General features: G+C 41.0%; 1 protein-coding gene across 1 annotated transcript in view; it reads left to right on the forward strand.

Annotated features, from left to right (window-relative positions):
- chd6 (chromodomain helicase DNA binding protein 6) overlaps nt 1-19,989 on the forward strand; it is a gene marked incomplete at its 3' end in the record, with an annotated part of 205,762 nt that overhangs the window by 47,588 nt on the left and 138,185 nt on the right. Inside the window, exon 2 of the mRNA XM_079578449.1 lies at nt 3,437-3,486. Coding sequence (XP_079434575.1) covers nt 3,457-3,486 — 30 coding nt within the window. The 5' untranslated portion in view covers nt 3,437-3,456. The remainder of the gene's footprint in view (nt 1-3,436; nt 3,487-19,989) is intronic.

Raw genomic sequence — 19,989 nt, forward strand, 5'->3', positions numbered from 1 at the left:
AGCAGTGGCAGCAGCCTGTGCGGATCTTTGTATCTGTTTTTTCTATGTTCAGTTTTTGACCCAGCTGTTTGAGGCCCGGGATGTGTTTTTCCCAGAATGCCCTGCTTCCTCCTTCACCGGTCGAGCTGTGACAAACAGAAGTGCAATATGACCTCAGCCTCTTTAATGAAAGTTATAAAGCACACAGTGTTTGGTGTCACGTTACTGTCACTCATGGTGTCTGGTCTAAAGAGCAAATATTAAGTTGGTTTTCTGTTTCTTTTTGAGTTTTAGTAAAGCAGCCAATTGGATTCATTCAAATAACACTTTAAATATCAGTATGGTAAACATTAGACGATGATAAAGGTGCTAAACCTCATTATTGTTCTAGTAATGGAACTCAGACATGTGTGGGAAAAACACTGTGAAAAACACTTCTATGAACTTGTGGGCTGGTTTTGTAGCATTTCTATAAACGTGACCCTGCAAGTCGACAAATGTGCTGATGAACTTGCCACAAATGTGTTCAGCTAAAACTTTTAATTCAGATGCTTCTTCTTTCATTATTAGTTATTCAAAAATCGGGGCTTTAGACAAACTATTTTAATTTTGTGTTTCCAATTGAAGTATTTATTTTAAGTTGGTTCACAAAAAACTTCATGTCAGGACCAGTGGTTTCGCTCGGGATAATTTCTCTCCTTCATTTTGAGGGACAGGGTTGAAAAAAATCCGTCATGAGCAATTTTTATCCTTCATGAATAATCTCTCATAAGCGTTTTTAAAAAAAAAAATATATATATATAGGCTGCATGTTATATATGTTAGTAAAATTGTGAGATTGCAGGATAAATGGAGCTAAACTAAACCTGATCTGAACAGTCTTGGCACATTTTGCAGCAGAAATGTGAATAAACTCGAGCGTAAAAGTCTGAGAGGAGACGACTTTCAGAGTCACCTGCTCATCAATATCAAGGCTCAGATTACGCTCATACAAATGTAAAGTGGAGCTTATTATTTGCATTTTTTATTTTTTATTTTAACGGAATGTAAGAAACGGTGGATGAACGAGACAATGTTTACCAGTTCCATCACTGCACTACAGGCCACCTCTACGCACATGGGGAGGGAAAGAGAGAGGGGGGGGGGGGGACATAGATGAGCTCGTCCTGAGACTTACGTGAGAAGAGCGGCTCCAGATGGGAAGGATATTATACACTTTAACCGCGTTTGCATCGTGGTTTTCTTCCCCGTGTTGTTGTTAGCGCCCGGGTCAGGAAAGTTAGCGAGCGAGGCAGTGATACAACTTATAAGACGCGGTGTGAAACTTCAGAGAGAGAGAGAGAGCCCCGCGCGCTCTGAAAAACAACAGAGCTGCGTCTTTATTTTCGTTACGGCTTGATTTTCAATCCTTCAAAATGACGGACGGCCTTTGAAATTTTCCGTCAAAGTAAAAAATATTCTGTAAATGACGGAGAATTTTCGGTTAATGTAACCTCTGGTCAGGACACACAGGATTCTGATTTTTAGATGATACAACTATTTAAATGGGCTCGATTCAAGTTCCCCATTTTATATATACAGGTCATACGTGTAACTGCAGCTTCTATATTTAGCTCATGCATGACGGCAATTCGGACCCGACAGTGACACCTTTTTATGCGACAGTGCAGGATTTTAGAGGCAGTGGTGGTGAACAGGTCTGGGCTCATTCTGAGGACATGGTTGGAACATGTAGGGGGAGGAAAATACATATATTTAACATGTTTAAACTAGAGCTGTAACCTGGCTAACGCCGTGCTGCTGTGAGCGCTCGAATCATTTGAACTGCACAGCGGCCTGGGGGCCATGGCCGAAATGTTCGCATGGATTTGGGAACCAATCACAGAGCGAGGAGGGACGGCAAGACGATGACGAGCTGTTTTACGGATTTAAAAAAAAAGTTTATTTACGGATCCATCATCGAGCTTTAGTCCTTGTTCTAAATAGTTTAGCTCTAAAGTTTACAGCGGGTACGCCATACGTCATCTCATACGATGATACGATTGGCTGTGGCCTCGTGCAGACGCATCATAGACATTCGTATCGCCCAATAAACGGCTCTGGACGATCGTAAACCACACCTCTCCTACAAGAAAATAAATTGGTGTCCCCAGACTAAATATCACTAGGCCAGGCTACTAGGGCTGTGCAATTAATTGAAATTCGATTACTACACTAAACGATTACAAAATTAGCATAATCGGAAAAAAAAGGTTGTTTTTTTTCAATATATATTTTTTTTTTTCAATTTTTCCTGGCAAAGCAGACTTGCATTATTTCACGGCGCTGGGATTATTTTCCCTTCGCATTTCACGTGCCGCGGCTCGTGCTTTTGCCTGATATAAAAACAAACAGCGCTGTGTGATGATGTCATCAGGCCGCACTGCTCAGTTTACTTGCGCAGGTGTGAGGGCCGGCCAGCAGGGGGCAGGTGTGAAACAGAGACCTCTCCAAAGCGCCCCCCCACGCGCTCTGAGGTCTGAGGGCCGGCTCCAGCTCGTGGTTCCGAAGACGAACCGTAAAACCAGAGGGGACACAGCGTTCTAAGCTGTGGAACGCTCTGCCCCCCCCCACATCCGTACGGCCCCCACCCTGGAGTGTTTTAAATCTCGTCTTAAGACCCACTTTTATTCTCTGGCTTTTAGCACCGCGTAAGTTGTGTGGTCCTCTGTGTCTTTTTATTTATTTATTATTATTATTATTTTTTATTATTTTTTTTTTTATTGAGTTTTATTCTTATTTATAGTTTTTAATGTGTTTTTATTTATATTTATTCTTTTAAACTGTTTTATTCATATTTATTGTTTTACACTCATATAGCGGTAGAGCTCATTTGCATTGTTTTGGTTTTATTGATTTTGTTGCATGTGCAGCACTTTGGAAACGTTTTGTTGTTTAAATGTGCTGTATAAATAAAGTGGATTGGATTGGATTGGATTAATCGGGGCAAACTTGAAATCATTTGTACTTTTATGACTGCTCAGAAAACAGAAAATATTCAGCATCGTTTTTTTTTTTTTTATTAATAAATATATAAATAAAATAAAGGCTTTTTTCAAAGGCAACAAATAATCGTGATTATTATTATTTCAATAATCGAGCTGCCCTAGTTTAAACTCCGTATAGTCCCTTTAAGATAACCAGAAAAAAATTAAATCAAACAAAAAATGCCTAAAATCCTGACTGACTAAAGGAGGACAAAACAAAATTTGCTCCACGACTAGAAACCGATCTGGTAACGTGGCTTTAATGCAACACTGGATTGGCTTTGGCTTTGCAGAAATGTATTGAAACAAAGAGACGGTGCTGTAATCACGACCAAACATTCCACCGTTTTTGCTTCGACTTTATTTTCTGGTCTGGGGCTTGTGTTTCAGTAAATCGATGGCTAATATTACTCTCTGTTGTGCGATTGCAGATGCTGTGACGGGATAGAAGATGAAAATACACAAGAAGGACAAGCAGCAGGTTTGTGCCGGCGCTGGCGTCTGTTATTTAGTGTGAACACATGACTCGAGCAGCTTCTCTGTCAACATCTGTGGCTCTGCAAGCGAGATGTTCAGGGGCACCGGCGAGCGTGGTTCCTTCTTAACGCTTTGGACGTTATTCGAAGTGTTTTGGGACGTGTTGGAAAGTAGCTGGTGTGTTTATTTATTGTTTTGACCAGAGTCGTGGGAGGATGTTTTAGTGAGGGGGCGCTGAGGGACAAAATGTACCCCCAAAATACTTTTTCTGTGCATAAATCCTGTTTATTAACCGCTTAACTCCCCCCTGAACCGAGAGCATTTTCTCCAGTTCAGCTTTACCCAAATCCTGTAGGCCAGTGTAACGCCTCATTTGAAAGACCTACAAAACTAAATGGATCTTTTTCCTCACGTCAGATTTTTTTTCATCACTTTTTTTGTCGGGCAGTCGTCTCATTTTTGTCACATTTTCGTGACTTTTTTGTCACTTTTTCGTCAAATTATTCGCATTTTTTGGTCAAATTCTTATCACTTTTTCGTCTTTTTTTTCGCCATTTTTTGTCAAATTTTTCTCACTTTTTTGTCATTTTTTTCGCAGTTTTTCGTCAAATTTTTCACACTTTTTTGACAAATTTTTGTCAGTTTTTGTAATTTTTTTGTCACTTTTTCGTCAAATTATTCGAATTTTTTTATCAAATTCGTATCATTTTTTCGTCCTTTTTTCGTCCTTTTTTCTCAATTTTTTGTCATTTTTTCTCAATTTTTTGTCATTTTTTTGTCATTTTTTGGTCACTTTTTTTGTCGGGCAGTCGTCTCATTTTTGTCAAAGTTTCGTGACTTTTTTGTCACTTTTTCGTCAAATTATTCGCATTTTTTGGTCAAATTCGTATCATTTTTTCGTCCTTTTTTCGTCCTATTTTCTCAATTTTTTCTCATTTTTTGTCATTTTTTGGTCACTTTTTTTGTTGGGCAGTCGTCTCATTTTTGTCAAAGTTTCGTGACTTTTTTGTCACTTTTTCGTCAAATTATTCGCATTTTTTGGTCAAATTCTTATCACTTTTTCGTCCATTTTTTCCTCAATTTTGCGTCAAATTTTTCTCAGTTTTTGGTCAAATTTTTGTCATTTTTTGTAATTTTTTTTTACACTTTTTAGCCAAATTATTCAAATGTTTTTGTCAAATTCATCACTTTTTCGTCCTTTTTTCCCCACCATTTTTCGTCAAATTTTTCTCAGTTTTTTGTAAATTTTTTGTCATTTTTTGTCAATTTTTTTGTCACTTTTTCGTCAATGTTTTTCTCACTTTTTGTCACATTTTCATCCTTGTTTTCGTCTCAGTTTTGTTGCTATTTTCTCACCTTTTCTCCAGAAGCTTTTGGATTGGGGTAAAGCTGGAGAAAATGTGCTCGGTTCAGGTGGGAGTTTAGAGGTTAATATTGCCTGCAGTTCACACACTATCCACCAGGGGGTACGGCTGCGCCCTCAGCACCCTGGGTTCCCACCGCCTTGATTTTGACCAACATCTGTCTGAGTAAAGATATTGTCTGTGTCACAACATGGCAACAGAAGCCGAATGAGCGCTCGCTGTGGACTTCAGGATCACCTTGGACTAAATCACTTTGTTGTTGTTGTTTTAAGTCTGTTGTTAAATGAATTATTTTTGGCCAAGGGCTGCTGCTAATGAGTGTTTTGATGATCGATTCATCGCTGGGCTGTGCAAGGTGCATGAGAATTGTGTTTTGTTTTCCTTTTCGCCACATGAACTGAAGGTTGTGCCACTTGAAAACACGTTGAAGGAGTAAACTCTAAATGAATGTTTGTCGGAGGCGCTTTGTGCTTTGGGAAACGAGTCACTACATCTGAACCTCTATGTCCGAAACACGAGCTCCCGATCCTTCACCTGTCAGGGGGTCGACTGTTCGATCTCTATGCAGTTAGCTTGTTGCACAATGTGGCTACGCTAGTTCCTCTGAGCTGAAGTCGTCGGTGCTAGTACTTCTTGTTTGTATTCTTTTCCATTAAGATTAGCTTCGACCCGTTCGAATCATGGTATTTCCTACAGTTCCTGGTAGATGATCACTTCCTGCAGGTTAACGAGTCGCTGTACAGAGTAAATATTTATGTTTATAAGGATCAGAAAAGGTGTGAAAATAGCAACAGAACTGAGACGAAAACAAGGATGAAAAATGTGAAAAAAGTGAGAAAACATTGACGAAAAAGTGACAAAAAATTTGACAAAAAATGACAAAAATTTGACAAAAAAATGTACAAAAAATGACAAAAAATTGACAAAAAAATTTGAATAATTTGACAAAAAAATGTACAAAAAATGACAAAAATTTGACAAAAAAGTGAGAAAAATTTGACGAAAAATTGCGGGGAAAAAGACGAAAATGTGACAATAATGTGACAAAAAATGGACAAAAGGACAAAAAAATGACAGAAAGTGACAAAAAATTACGAAACATTTACAAAAAATGACCAAAAAATGATGATAAAATGATGAACAAAAGTGACAAAAAAATTACAAAAAAGTTACCAAAATTAGTTGAAACCCCCCCCAAAAAATCTGATGACGCGAGGAAAAAGATCCATTTAGATGAGTTTTGTAGATCTCAGCTTTCACTGGCCTACAGGATTCGGGTAAAGCTGACCTGGAGATAATGCTCTCGGTTCAGGTGGGAGTTAAGAGGTTTAACATTTGAAATAGTGCGTTTATTCAGTTCTTTCATAGCATGTTAGCCTTTAGCCTTCAAGACAAACTATCGATCCTTCATGATCTCAGGCGTCTCCTCTGAACTCGTTACATCAAGATCAAGCTTACCCAGGGGAAGGGGAAGTGACATCACCAACTGCTGCTGTTCTTCTTCTGTTAGGTTATTGGCAGACTACAGTCAAACAGGTGCCGCCACCTACTGTATCGCATACGCAACGACATCCAAATAAAGACATTTAAGGAGAAAAACAAAGAATCATCCAGATGAGCATCACATTTCCCTTTAGCCTCATTTTATTTCAACAGCTGTTTCATAAAGCTTCAGTAGCAAATTAGCCATGCAACTTTTCTACTAGATTTAAGCCATTTGCTGAGGCGGCTCTTTAACAATCACCTGTGACTCTTTTTTAGACGCACGTTTATGAGAAGAAACGAGTGAGTCCGTGTTTAAAGGAACAGGCCACCGTTTTTCCACACTGAGATATGTTCTTACCTGAGCTGTGACGAGTTCTTTAGGACCTGTCTGATCTTCAGTCACGTAAACACAGCGCAGACGGCGTTAGCATTTAGCCTCTCCCTCTCTCCTCTATAGCTCCAAAACAGGTCAAGATAGAAGCTACCAAGCTCTTCCACGTTTTCCCTGTTTAAATATGGTTACGTGAAGTGTTCCACTACAAAGTATAATTACACACAATTAAACAATGTGGATTTTCTAAGCGGATAAAAGGGGGAACTATATTGTAAGGCGTAATAATACCAGGAGTAGTTTGGCATCCACACAGTAAAGTGAAGATTACTGCGCGGATTTTGAACTACACAAGAGTATAGATAAAATACTTTCAGTTATCTGCATTTTTAAGTCTTGTTTTGACTCGCTCTGTCTTGAGCACTAGTTTTTCTTGCTCGTTCACACAAAGTTACCTCTGGTTTGTCACTCCTTCTCCTCTGGACGTCAACATAAAACTAATCAATTACAGTAAAAGGCGAGAGTGTAGATAAAATACTTTCAGTCACATTCATGGGTTAAAAGAACTGTTTTCAGCCTGGATTTGAACATTGTCAGAGTTGAGGCCTGTCTCACATCCTCATGAAGACTGTTCCAGATTTTAGCTGCATGAAACTGAAACGCAGCGTCACCGTGTTTAGTCCTGACTCTGTGAACCACCAGGAGGCCCCTCCCTGAAGTTCTCAGGGCCCGAGATGGTTCATACGGCTGTAACATGTCATATAGCCCTTTTCCACCAGGCTGGTGCCGGTGCTGGTTCTGGGCCAGTTCCAGTTTCAGAACCGGTTCTTTCGTTTTCCACTGAAAAAACGCTGGCTCTTGGTTCCAAAATCTGGTGCCGGTCGGGAACCAATTAAAAGCTGGACCAAGAAACGAGCACCAGTGATGTCAGCGGCTGGGGGCGTGGCTCTCTCCTCCAACAAACAATCAGTATTAGTTAGTTTGTGCTTAGAACGTCCTGGAGAAGCCAGAACAGTCTCTGTGGAGGAAACTGTTTTGCTTTATGCTCTTTAGCAAAAACAAGAGTTAGAAAGAAGAAATCACAATGTTAACGGCTGCTGTGACTGAAACATAAACTTATTTTTCTGTATTTTATAACCAGAAGTGGCTGTAGTGACATGTTAATATCCATGTTTGATGTTGACTTCCCAAAGCGTTGCTATGACAATAGGCCCAGCTCTCATTTTGGTGGAAAACCAAGTCAGTCTGGAACCAACCCGGCACCAGAACCAGCCCAGAACCAACACCTTGGTGGAAAAGCCCTAAGAGATGGACTTTGGTGCTAAACCATGGAAACACTTGTAACAGGCAGAGCTGTTTTAAAGTCTATTCTCTGAGTGACAGGAAGCCAGTGCAGAGACCGGAGCACTGGACTAATATGGTCGTGTTTCCTGGTTCTTGTCCGGACTCGAGCAGCAGCGTTCTGGATGTTCTGGATGTTCTGCAGCTCTGACCGCTCGTTTAGAGAGGCCAGTGAGCGGCCGTTACAGTCGTCTAACCTGCTGGAGACGAACGCAGTAAGAGTGGAGTTTATCCTGCATCCTGTTTGGATAATCGTCCTGACGGATCATATTTATGACATTTCCAGTGTACACGAGTCGTCTCAGCCCTCGGGTCCTGTTTGGGAGGAACATGACGAACGTGTAATCCCTGTGTCGGAGCTGGCGCTGATGGGACACGGATCGTTTCTTGTCTGTTTTTTGCACAAACGTATCTGAGCAAACACTGGAAACTGGCACATGGGCAGAGCGGGAGCCAAGAGCGGGAGGTTTCTGCCCGTGAAATGACTTGGCAAAGCGGTCGTATCGTCACAAAGTTTTATTTACCCAACGCACATTTCTAAAGTTACAATTAATCTTGTTTAAAACGTTAGTAATTCCAATCAAAATGCTGAATCGTCAGTTTTCTCTCTCTCGTCTTAAACAGTTAATGTGAAAATGAGCCAGTCTTTTAACCAGCTCTTGAATGGATTACAAAGATCCAGCTTCCATTTTCGAGCCTTGAATCCATCTCTAAAGCTGCGCACACACGACACCATTTGTTTTGGGTAGAATTTTGAGTTGCGGTGAAGGAAGTCGCTCGTACTGTGGGGGTTTCTGGACCCGCGTTTCTTGTTTTGAGCGGTTTTCACTCGTTTAGACACTTTTCCTGATCGGACCGAGTTTGCTTTGCTTGTTTGAGGACATTTCACACCAGTTCTAGGGTAAATCTCGCTTGAAACAAGAAAGTAAAATTGCCAATGAGATAAGAGCAATTTTCTTTCCCCATTGGCAAAGAAAATGAGCTGAAATAAGGACGAAATGTATCGGAACGAGTCAGAAACATCTCAGAACAAGTGAAATAATCCAGGACAAATGCCCAACAACTTCTTAACCAGTCAAAACAACTAAAATGTGGATTATTGTGCTCAAATTGAGATGTTTATACTGATCTAGTTAAATACTTTTTGCAGTGCATTCAACAAAACATCTGGCGAAAACTGCGGAAGTAACAATAACAGCGATCGCTCGTATACAGTTCTGTAGCTGATGTTTTATGATGCAGACTTCGACTGATCCGACTCCCTACATTTGGGGCTCGTACCCCCCGCCTCCCCTCCTGCCTCCTGCCCGGCTCGGAGCCTCGAGGCCGGGCGGGATAGCTCACCGTTGCCCCCGGTGTCTGTGAGCCTCTGACAACTTTATCGAGTCTGTGTTTTCAACGTGAGAACATCAGCCATGTCAGAAAACAAGCTGCTAACTGCTCGCCCGGAGCTAACTAGCTCCTTAGCAGCGCATAGATCTGGTGAAAACTAGGGCTGGGATTCACTACATAGGCCCGCACTATATAGTCACTATATCGTCACTGATTCTGTTGGCGATTCGGACACAAGACACGACTTTCTCAGCGCTGTGTGACGTCACGCGCGCTGCAGATATGTTTTTTTTGGTTTTTTTATCTGAATTTATTGTTACAAACGTTTATTTTTTGAAACAGAACGACTGTTTTGGCACTTTTACAGGCGTTACTATCATCACAAAAAAAGGAAAAAAATTAAAAAAAGTCACTCCAGCGTGAGCTCAGAGAACTTAGAGACAGTGGAATATTTATGGATTAATACGAGTCAGATACTTTATATTTCACATGGATTTTACATGAATGGCTTGGATTATTCGAGAGGAAGCTGTCGGTCATTTAACAGCTCCAGCTAAAGGTTAGCAGCTAACGTTAGCATGAAGCTGTCGGTCATTTAACAGCTCCAGCTAAAGGTTAGCAGCTAACGTTAGCATGAAGCTGTCGGTCATTTAACAGCTCCAGCTAAAGGTTAGCAGCTAACGTTAGCATGAAGCTATCGGTCATTTAACAGCTCCAGCTAAAGGTTAGCAGCTAACGTTAGCATGAAGCTGTCGGTCATTTAACAGCTCCAGCTAAAGGTTAGCAGCTAACGTTAGCATGAAGCTGTCGGTCATTTAACAGCTCCAGCTAAAGGTTAGCAGCTAACATTAGCATCTTTTCACCGTAGCCGTTTATATTTAGGTCGTTTATTCCTGACAAACACAAACACTCGACTGAAACAGCTGATTTACTTCAGTCGTGTTTAGTTCACAGACCTGTCTCTGTCAGGCTCTTCTCCGACTCTCGCAATGCATTATGGTCTATATTGACCCGTTTAGTGACCATCGATGCTCACTACTTTTCCAGATGCTACTTTTTTCTCTCTGGACATTCGGACACCCCTACAAAATGGCGTGACCACTACATAGTCACTATATAGGGGATAGTGCGGACATTCGGATACAGCCATAATGTCCATTTATCACAGAATCTTTCAAAGGAACAGGCCACAGTTATATGTTCCTGCCTGAGCTTAGACGAGTTGATGCGTACCTGTCTGGACCTCCTTTTCAGACTGAAAAAATCATTCCAACCTGAACTAGAGATGATTGTGCTCGATGGTTCTCACAGTAGGTTTGTAAGTGAGCAGTAATTGTGGACGGCTTAGTATTTTAAAAAACACTGCCAGCCTTTAGTCAAACCTCACCTTCTTACAGAGACAGTTATTCTCCGACTGATTGGCAGCACATCTTTTCTCTCCCAGAGTGCTTTGGGACTTCAGTCTGGACTCACAGGGACAGTGATGAGGCTCCGTAAGCCGCCGGCCCCCCGGGGAGTAGATATGGAGCGCACAGTAATGTCTTCTGCTTGTTCGTGTCTGATGGAACCTCACCAGAGAGATCCAGCCGGAGATAGAGACGCTACTGGAATCAAGCTTTTTTTAGAAATAACTTTATGAAAAATGGTGCTTTTCTGAACAATCTGTGACAAATATTTGTGTAATGTGGCTGTAGAATGTGCCAGGGCCGGTTCTTGCTTTGGGGCTGGTGCAAAGTTCTGTCTGGAAGCCCCTGTTTGCCCTGGTGTGGTCATTTTATACAGTTTTTCATTTCTAAACAGCTTATTCAAGAGCTCAAACAAGATGTCGAAAATCCCCTCTGGAAAAATACTAATGTATCGATGAAATAAAACCATGAATTTAAACCTGGGTCCATCCATTATTTAGATTTTGCTGCTGAATAATGGAGGCAGTGTTAGCCATTGTTATTGCTTTTCTGAGAAAACACAAAATGCAGGGCCGTGCAGAGAGTTACTGAGGGGCAGGGGCTCAGAAATCAACGGCACTAAACCATAGACTGTAAAAAAATAATGGACGTCTTCTGCTCACTCCTCCCCGTTTACCAGAATGACCACGGTCGAGGGGGAAGTCATGGTGGATTTACAGACTCCGCCTCCCCAGCTCTGACGAAGCATGTTCCTAAAAAGGGCATAAGGGCGGGATCTTCACCGTAGACTCCGCCCTTGTGTGACGTGTAGCTCGCGCTGCTCCAATGCTAACAGTCCGACCCTCATTAAGTACGAGATTTCAAAAATTCTTCTTACAAAAGCCAGCCTGGTTTCTTAGATTGTGACTAACCCGGCGTTAACTCAGGAGGAAGATCTTTCTCATTTTTTTGTCCAATTTTTGTCATTTTTTGTAAAATTTTTGTCACTTTTTCGTCCTTTTTTTCCGCAATTTTTCGTCACATTTTTCTCACTTTTTCGTCAAGTTTTCGTCCATTTTTGTCATTTTTTTTCACATTTTCTTCAAATTTTTCGTTTTTTTTTATTTTTTTATTTTTGACACCTTTTTGTAATTTTTTTTCTAAATTTTTCGTAAATTTTTTCTAAATTTTTTTGTCCTTTTTTCGCAATTTTTCATCAAATTATTCGCATTTTTTGGTCAAATTCTTGTCACTTTTTCGTCCTTTTTTTCCCGCAATTTTTTGTCAAATTTTTCTCACTTTTTCGTCAAGTTTTTGTCCATTTTTTGTCATTTTTAAAAAAAAATTTGTCACTTTTTCGTCAGTGTTTTCTCACTTTTTTCACATTTTCATCCTTGTTTTCGTCTCAGTTTTGTCGCTATTTTCACCCCTTTTTCCCTGAAGCTTTTGGATTGGGGTAAAGCCAAACTGGAGAAAATGTGCTCTGTTCAGGTGGGAGTTAAGGGTTTAATATTGCCCGCTGTTCACAAACTATCCACCAGGGGGTGCTGCAGCGCCCTCAGCACCCTGGGTTCCCACGGCCTTGTATGGAGGGAAAAGGGCACTTCTGCACGGGCCTGAGAAAACGACAGCATATTTATATCATCTCTCCATTGTCTGCAGCGTCTCGCCTTAAATGAATGATTAAAATCCTGAATTTTACACATTTTGTGCAGAGACGGATTATATTTAAGTTAAGGATAAACTTTTACTTCCTGAGAGTTTGCCGTTTCTCCTCAGAAACTCTGCAGAGAAAACAAGGCCAAGCCAAGCAGCTCAAAAATGTCGATGTATAAATCCTTCGTCCCACTTTATCTCTACAATTAATTACACGTGTTCACAGATTTGATAATTGGCATCAGCTACAGAGGAAAATCAAATCCACACGATGCTAATTTCATGCTCCAGAGCCGCCGGCCTGTGTATGTTCACAGATTAGTGACCGTGGGCCTGTTGATGACGGCGTTACAGAGCTTTTCTCCAGTTATTGCGGCGCTTTTGGCTCTAGATGCTGCTGACGCCTCGTTTTGTATTGTTATGACTCTGCTGCGTCGCTTTGTCACTACACGATCTGTTATATCCGACAGCGATATTATAGCAGCTCTATTTCCCTGTGATTATCCTGAAAACACTAACCAGGCTCGACTGCTGTTATGTTTGATCATATGAGAAGGAAAAAATACATGTACCAAATGAATTCCATCCTTATGAAATGCTGTTACTGTGATTTAAAGTAAGGCGAGGCAACTTCATTTATACCACACTGCAAAAAGTGGATTCTAAGCAAGTAAAAAATGTCTTACTTTAAGAAATATGTTCTTATGTTTTCCCTAAAAAGTAATAATGTTTTGCCGAGCAAAGTTTTCTTGAGAAAAAAAAAAAAAATATTGTAAATAAAATCTAGCCATTTCTTGTTCAGATAAATTTGCTAAAAAACATGATAATTTTTCTTGTAACAAGAAAGAAAAACCTTTTGAATCTTCTTCAGTTTTAGACAAAGAATATTTTTTCTTATTTTTAGAAAAACTAAGATCAACAGAACTGATTCTCACAGCACAGCGGTTAGAGCCTCAGCTTCACAGCTAGAAGGTCCCGGGTTCGATTCCCACCAGGAAATATTCTAGAAATAAGAATTCTTAGCAAGAAAACAATGCTGCTGACCCCATTGGCAGAATTTTTTCCTTAAAACAAGACAAAATGTCTTATTTTAAGATTTTTTCCTTGTTTTTAGTCGGGTACTTTTTTGCAGTGCACGCATAGATCTGGAATCGCCCATATATGGTCATGTTTGAAAACAGTTAAGGGGAAAACTATTGAGAAAAATCTAAACTTTCTCTAATTATTCAAAAACTACTTTAACAAACGCTGAATTATGAATATAGTTTCTACTAAATAAAGATACAAAGACATGGGGAGGAGCAAAGTGGTTCAACAGCCCATAGATACATAAATAACGGAGAATGCTAACTTGATGCTACATGTTAGCATCGGGCTAATGCTAACGGTTAGGTAGCGCTAGCTACAACTGCCGTTTTTTCACTTCTACTGAACAATTTGCTGTGAGAAAATATCCATATGGGCCTGATTTACACCTGACTTTATTTATGTGATGAATAAGTAATAGAATAATTTGAACCATTTCACAGCAAAAAGAAAATAACTAGACTAGTATAAACATCTCAATTTGAGCAAAATAATCAAATTTTTTGTTGTTTTGACAAGTTAAGAAGTTGTTGTGCATTTGTCCCAGATTATTTCACTTGTTCTGAGATGTTTCTGACTCGTTTCGATACATTTCGTACATTTCAATGGGGAAAGAACATTGGTCTTATCTCATTGGCAATTTTACTTTCTTATTTCAAGCGGGTTTTCATTAATAAATATTGACAGATTTGACATCCACGTGTCCTGCTAAGGGGCCCCGTGATGACGCTTTCACCCAAATATGGTGTTTTTCCTCCTACGAGACGCTGGAGCGGAAAAGTGGAAGAACGGGCCGAGCATGCGCACTCGCTACAAAACTTCAGGGCTGGTTTTCTCTGAATGAGAGAAGCCGCACTCGGGCAGAGCCTGAGCCCTTATAGAAGCTCCCACAGACTCCACACTTTACAGGCTGAGACACAACAAGATTCTGAAGGTTTTTTCAGAGGGATTTTTTAATATCTAATTCCTAGCCTGATTTATTCAGCTTTGAAACAAAAAAAACAGGCGGAATTTGAGTTTTTACAGATTTTTTCACTGATGATTAGTTTATTGAAAAACTAAACAAAATATCCAAATCCCCTCTGAAAAAATCTTAGTTACTAATATGTCAATAACATAAAACCATAACATTTAATCTGGCTCAATTCATTATTTTGATTTGCCCAAAATATAGTCAATTTTGGCCATTTTAATGCTCAAAATGCCTTATTTTTATGTGAAAACATAAAATGACAGAAAAAATGCAATACATTTTTTTCTCATATTTATATCTGTGATGTTCAGCAAAAGCTTCAAATTGACATCTCTACTTTTTTTTCCCTATTCACCTGCAGTGTCTCGCCTTAAGCATAATATCGCCCCTTTAACGACTCATTTACGATGAGCTCAGGAACGCCAACGCTGAACATCTCCAGCTCGTTTGTCCTGTTTGTAGCTCGGCGATGGCGTCTCCCTGAAGCTGCGGAGTTTATTGTGTCTTATCTTCCTTTCGAGTGCCGGCGTTTATCCCCTTCATCTGAAAACAGCCGTGAGATAAGCGCGTTAAGTCTGTGTGTGTGCGAGCTGTTTAGAGACGAGCCCTGGGACGGACGACCAGGATACTCGTATTAACACGCTCTACAGGACGCACCGGCCCAGGATGTACAGAGGAACAGATGGGTGGAAGTCGGGGCAGGCCAGATGCACTGAAAAAGTGAATATCAAGCATTGGCTTAAATGACTTGAATTGAGGAAATGTTTCTTGTTTTGAGCGGTTTTCACTCATTTAGACACTTTCCCTGATCGGAGCGAGTTTCCTTTGCTTGTTTGAGGACATTTCAGACCAGTTCTAGGGTAAATCTCGCTTGAAATAAGAAAGTAAAACTGCCAATGAGACAAGACCAAGTTTCTTTCCCCATTGGCAAAGAAAATGACCTGAAATAAGGACGAAATGTATCGAAACGAGTCAGAAACATCTCAGAACAAGTGAAATAATCCAGGACAAATGCCCAAGAACTTCTTAACTCGTCAAAACAACAACAAATTGGATTATTGTGCTCAAATTGAGATGTTTATACTGATCTAGTTAAATACTTTTTGCAGTGTGAAGATTTAGAATCAAATCGTGATCTGACCCGGTGACAATTTGGACGGAGAGATGATGCAATGAGCCAATATTCCTTTTCTCCTTGTTTTATTTGCACACACTGCAAAAAGTAATTAACTAGGTTAGTATAAACATCTCAATTTGAGCATAATAATCCAATTTCTTGTTGTTTTGACTAGTTAAGATTATTTCACTTGTTCTGAGATGTTTCTGACTCGTTTCGATACATTTCGTCCTTATTTCAGGTCATTTTCTTTGCCAATGGGGAAAGAACATTGGTCTTATCTCATTGGCAATTTTACTTTCTTATTTCAAGCGAGATTTACCCTAGAACTGGTCTGAAATGTCCTCAAACAAGCAAAGCAAACTCGGTCCGATCAGGAAAAGTGTCTAAATGAGTGAAAACCGCTCAAAACAAGAAACATTTCCTCCATTCAAGTCATTTAAGCCAATGCTTGATATTTACTTTTTGCAGTGCAGGGATGTAATAAATGAATGAATGTTAAGATCTTTCTATTTCAATTAAAAAGCATGTTGCGCAGCGCTACCCACGAGATAAGTTGTTTTTCTGCCAAATCAAAGGTTTGTGCTTGGCGTGTTTTGTCTGTTACCAGAAGCCTTTGTCAGATGGAACATTTTAGATCTACTAGACCAGCGGTTCCCGACCTTTACTGTCTTGTGTACCCCTTCACTGCAAAAAGTGCCCTCCTAAAAACAAGGAAAAGATCTTAAAATAAGACGTTTTGTCTTGTTTTAAGGAAAAAGATTCTGCCAATGGGGTCAGCATTTTTTTCTTGCTAAGAATTCTTGTTTCTAGAATATTTTTCTCATCATAAAACAAGAAAGAAACACTAAATTTAAGCAAATAAATAACTAGAATTAGGCAAAATGTCCTCAGAAAATGGAATAATTTCAGGAAAACATTCTTATTTAGTGAAAGATTGTGGATATTTGACTTAAATGTTGCTTGATTTAAGTAAAATGTTCTAAATTACTCACATTTTTGAGCCAAATGTTCTTGATAAACACTAATATTTAAGGAAAGTATTGCCGCGCCCGGAGACCCGTCTCCATGATGTGGAGCCAGGCTGATGGTCAGAATCACCTATTGTACATGTTTTTAGTGGTAGACACGGGGAGAACATGCTCCACACAGAAAGGCCCCGTCCTGGTGGGAATCGAACCCGGGACCTGCGAGCTGTGAAGCTGAGGCTCTAACCGCTGTGCCACCGAGCCGCCACTTTAAAGAATGGAATGTTTTATCTCTCTGTGAGAATCAGTTCTTACATTAAGAGTTGTTGACCTGAGTTTTTCTTAAAATAAGAAAAAATATTCTTTGTCTAAAACTGAAGACGATTCAAAAAGTTTTTCTTTCCATGGCCACCGCCCCACACACGAAACAGCACAACTTTATATCAGCAAAAGTTCACCACAACCACCTTTTCCAGCTACATTTTAACCACGAGCAGAGTTTAGCGGCTCTTACTGAGTCTGGAGACGAACTGTTTAGCTTCACCTCGCTGCTAACGGCGGCTAGCCTCCCCGCTAACGGCGGCTAGCCTCCCCGCTAACGGCGGCTAGCCTCCCCGCTAACGGCGGCTAGCCTCCCCGCTAACGGCGGCTAGCCTCCCCGCTAACGGTGGCTAACCTCCCCGCTTTCTCCTCCGTCTCCTCCATCCTGAGGCCCGTCTCCTTTTCTTATTAAATCCACTGAAACACGTCCCGCTTCTTCCTGTCGCCAACTTTTCTCTCCATGTGACAGAACTATAGCCCAGTTGAAGCTTGGTAGTAGCATTAAGCTAGCGCTGCGGTGTTGTGACATTGTTGACACCGTTGACCAATCGGGACACACACGTTATCCCACACTCACAAACACAGGCCTGTCTTTGTGGATCTGGGGTCAGTTTTGAAGCCGTAGAGACGACAGACGCGCTGTGTTATAAAACATCAGCTGTTTGTCAGAATCGTGAGTCGCTCTGACGATTCTCAGTCGTTAAGTGTGAACCCCCAGACGTTCTATAATCGACCTGAATCCAGTCGTGTAGTGTGGACCCCCCATTCTATATAAAATCGCTTATGACTAGAAAAGTTGTGTGGTGTGTGCTGACCTTCAGCTCAGGCAAGAACATATCTCAGCATGTAAAAACGGTGGCCTGTTCCTTTAATAACCGAGAAGAGCAGCGCCTCCTGAGGATGACGCTTGTGTGCATTTCCCATCAGCCAATTCTTGGAATTCTTCTTAGAAAATACTTCCCTTATCTCTGTTTGCATTGATCATGAGGACTAAATTAGACATTCATGAGCAGTGATTCCAGATTCTATTTTAACTCTCTTCTGTTTGTCCCTATTACGAATATTATTACAGCCACATTTTCATTGCAACCTTCTGTAGCTCCTTTGCAGAATAGTGCAAAAGATCCTCAATACACAGAACAAAACTTCATTGCATTGTGTTCACAAACTCTTCATTTAAAACTTTATTCTTGGTTTTAGTCACAATCCGATAAAACGATAGCGCTCGGCAAAAGTTATTGATTTCTTTTCCTTGAGAAGAGATTTCGATGAGTCTCTAGATTCAGACAGGCCCAGCTGTGTTGTTTTATCAGACTCTCCATTATTTATTCACCTCCATGTTTGTTTTTCATATAAGGTTCAACAGCCTGTTTTAGTTTCTTGCCCTGCGTTCTCCTATTCTCTATAATCAGTCGTGAAATTGCTTTATTTTTTTATTTTGCGTCATCCGTGAATCAGCAGACTGCGGGTGAAATGAGGTCTGAGTCATATGAGGAGCGGTGAATGTGGGCCCAGTGTCTTTGATCAGCTCTTCCTTCATCCTCCACCGTCTCCCTCACCCGCCTCACACGCCTCACACGCCTCACACGCCTCACACACGCCTCACACGCCTCGCACCTCCTTCCCTCAAACCGACGTCTGGCGCTACATGTTTGGAGCATAGAGCGCAGATTGATCTTTCCATTTGCGTCTGTGTGTTTTACGATTTTGCGTTTCCAGAAGATTGGGGAAGCGAACAGACACTAGCGTTTGTCACATGGCGTCAGACAGGGGTCACCAACCTTATTTCAGCTGAGCCACTTTAAGAGCATTAAGTTGTTCGAGGGCGACCAGTTAAAAACAAATCCTAAAGACTTAAACGTACACTGTTCACTTATAGGATATTGACCCCATATTATATTAAAATAGCTTTATTTTAAACTCATACTGAGTCACAAGAACCGAAATAACTGTAATTTTAAGAATTAGATTCAAGAAAATGAAGTGTTTTACACTTTAGAAAAAGTCCCAAGGGCGACTGGACATGCCCCAAAGGGCCCCTGGGTGCCCGCGGGCACCACGTTGGTGACCCCTGGCGTAGGAATTACCGAGGGTTCAAGGCTGCGTCCGAAACGAGCAGATTGGTGAGAGCTCTTACGCCAAACCGGATGTGCGTCAGCGTCTGCCATGACAAGAAGCTTCCGAATTGGTCTCAGTTAGGAAGGAGTTAGGAAAAGGAGCCTTGATGCTAACTGTCATAGCCACTTTAGCATAGGGACCTCTGGTGCTAACTATCATAGCCACTTTAGCATAGGGACCTCTGATGCTAACTATCATAGCCACTTTAGCATAGGGACCTCTGGTGCTAACTATCATAGCCACTTTAGCATAGGGACCTCTGGTGCTAACTATCATAGCCACTTTAGCATAGGGACCTCTGGTGCTAACTATCATAGCCACTTTAGCATAGGGACCTCTGGTGCTAACTATCATAGCCACTTTAGCATAGGGACCTCTGGTGCTAACTATCATGGCCACTTTAGCATAGGGACCTCTGGTGCTAACTATCATAGCCACTTTAGCATAGGGACCTCTGGTTCTAACTAACCGGTGATTAGGAGCTATGTGCCGTCCCATAAGCCACTGCGCCAATCCTCACCAGATCTCGTGCCCAGCCACCCTGCGAAGGAAACTCATTTCGGCCGCTTGCATTCACAGGCTTACTTGCGAATACAAAACAAATTTAAAAAGTCTGAATTTGGCTTCAGAGAAATGTGTTCTCTGTGTGACAGCGTCTCTCTGCACCACAGGAGGAGGAATGGACCATCACAAAGCAGTGGATCAAGGATCATCCTCCAAAATATGAGCTCGAATCCAGCTCAGGAGTAGCTGAAGGATTAGCCTATTGTGCAGCAGATTGGGAGGCCTTTATTAAGATCCCTGTCAGGACTGTTTGCTCTGCTCTTCCTGGGGTTTTGATGCCACAGCTACAGTTGAAGATGAACTTCTTCTCTCTGACGTGCCGCTCTTCGAGAAACGGGAGAAAATGGGTACACGAGCGTTTAAATCGCCAAGCGCCGGAAGTGAGAACAGTCGCCTCACTGCAAAAAGTATTTAACTAGATCAGTATAAACCTCTCAATTTGAGCACAATAATCCAATTTCTTGTT

Source organism: Gobius niger (genome assembly GCF_951799975.1).
Source record: "Gobius niger genome assembly, chromosome: 20".
NCBI classification, from domain to species: Eukaryota; Metazoa; Chordata; class Actinopteri; order Gobiiformes; family Gobiidae; genus Gobius; species Gobius niger.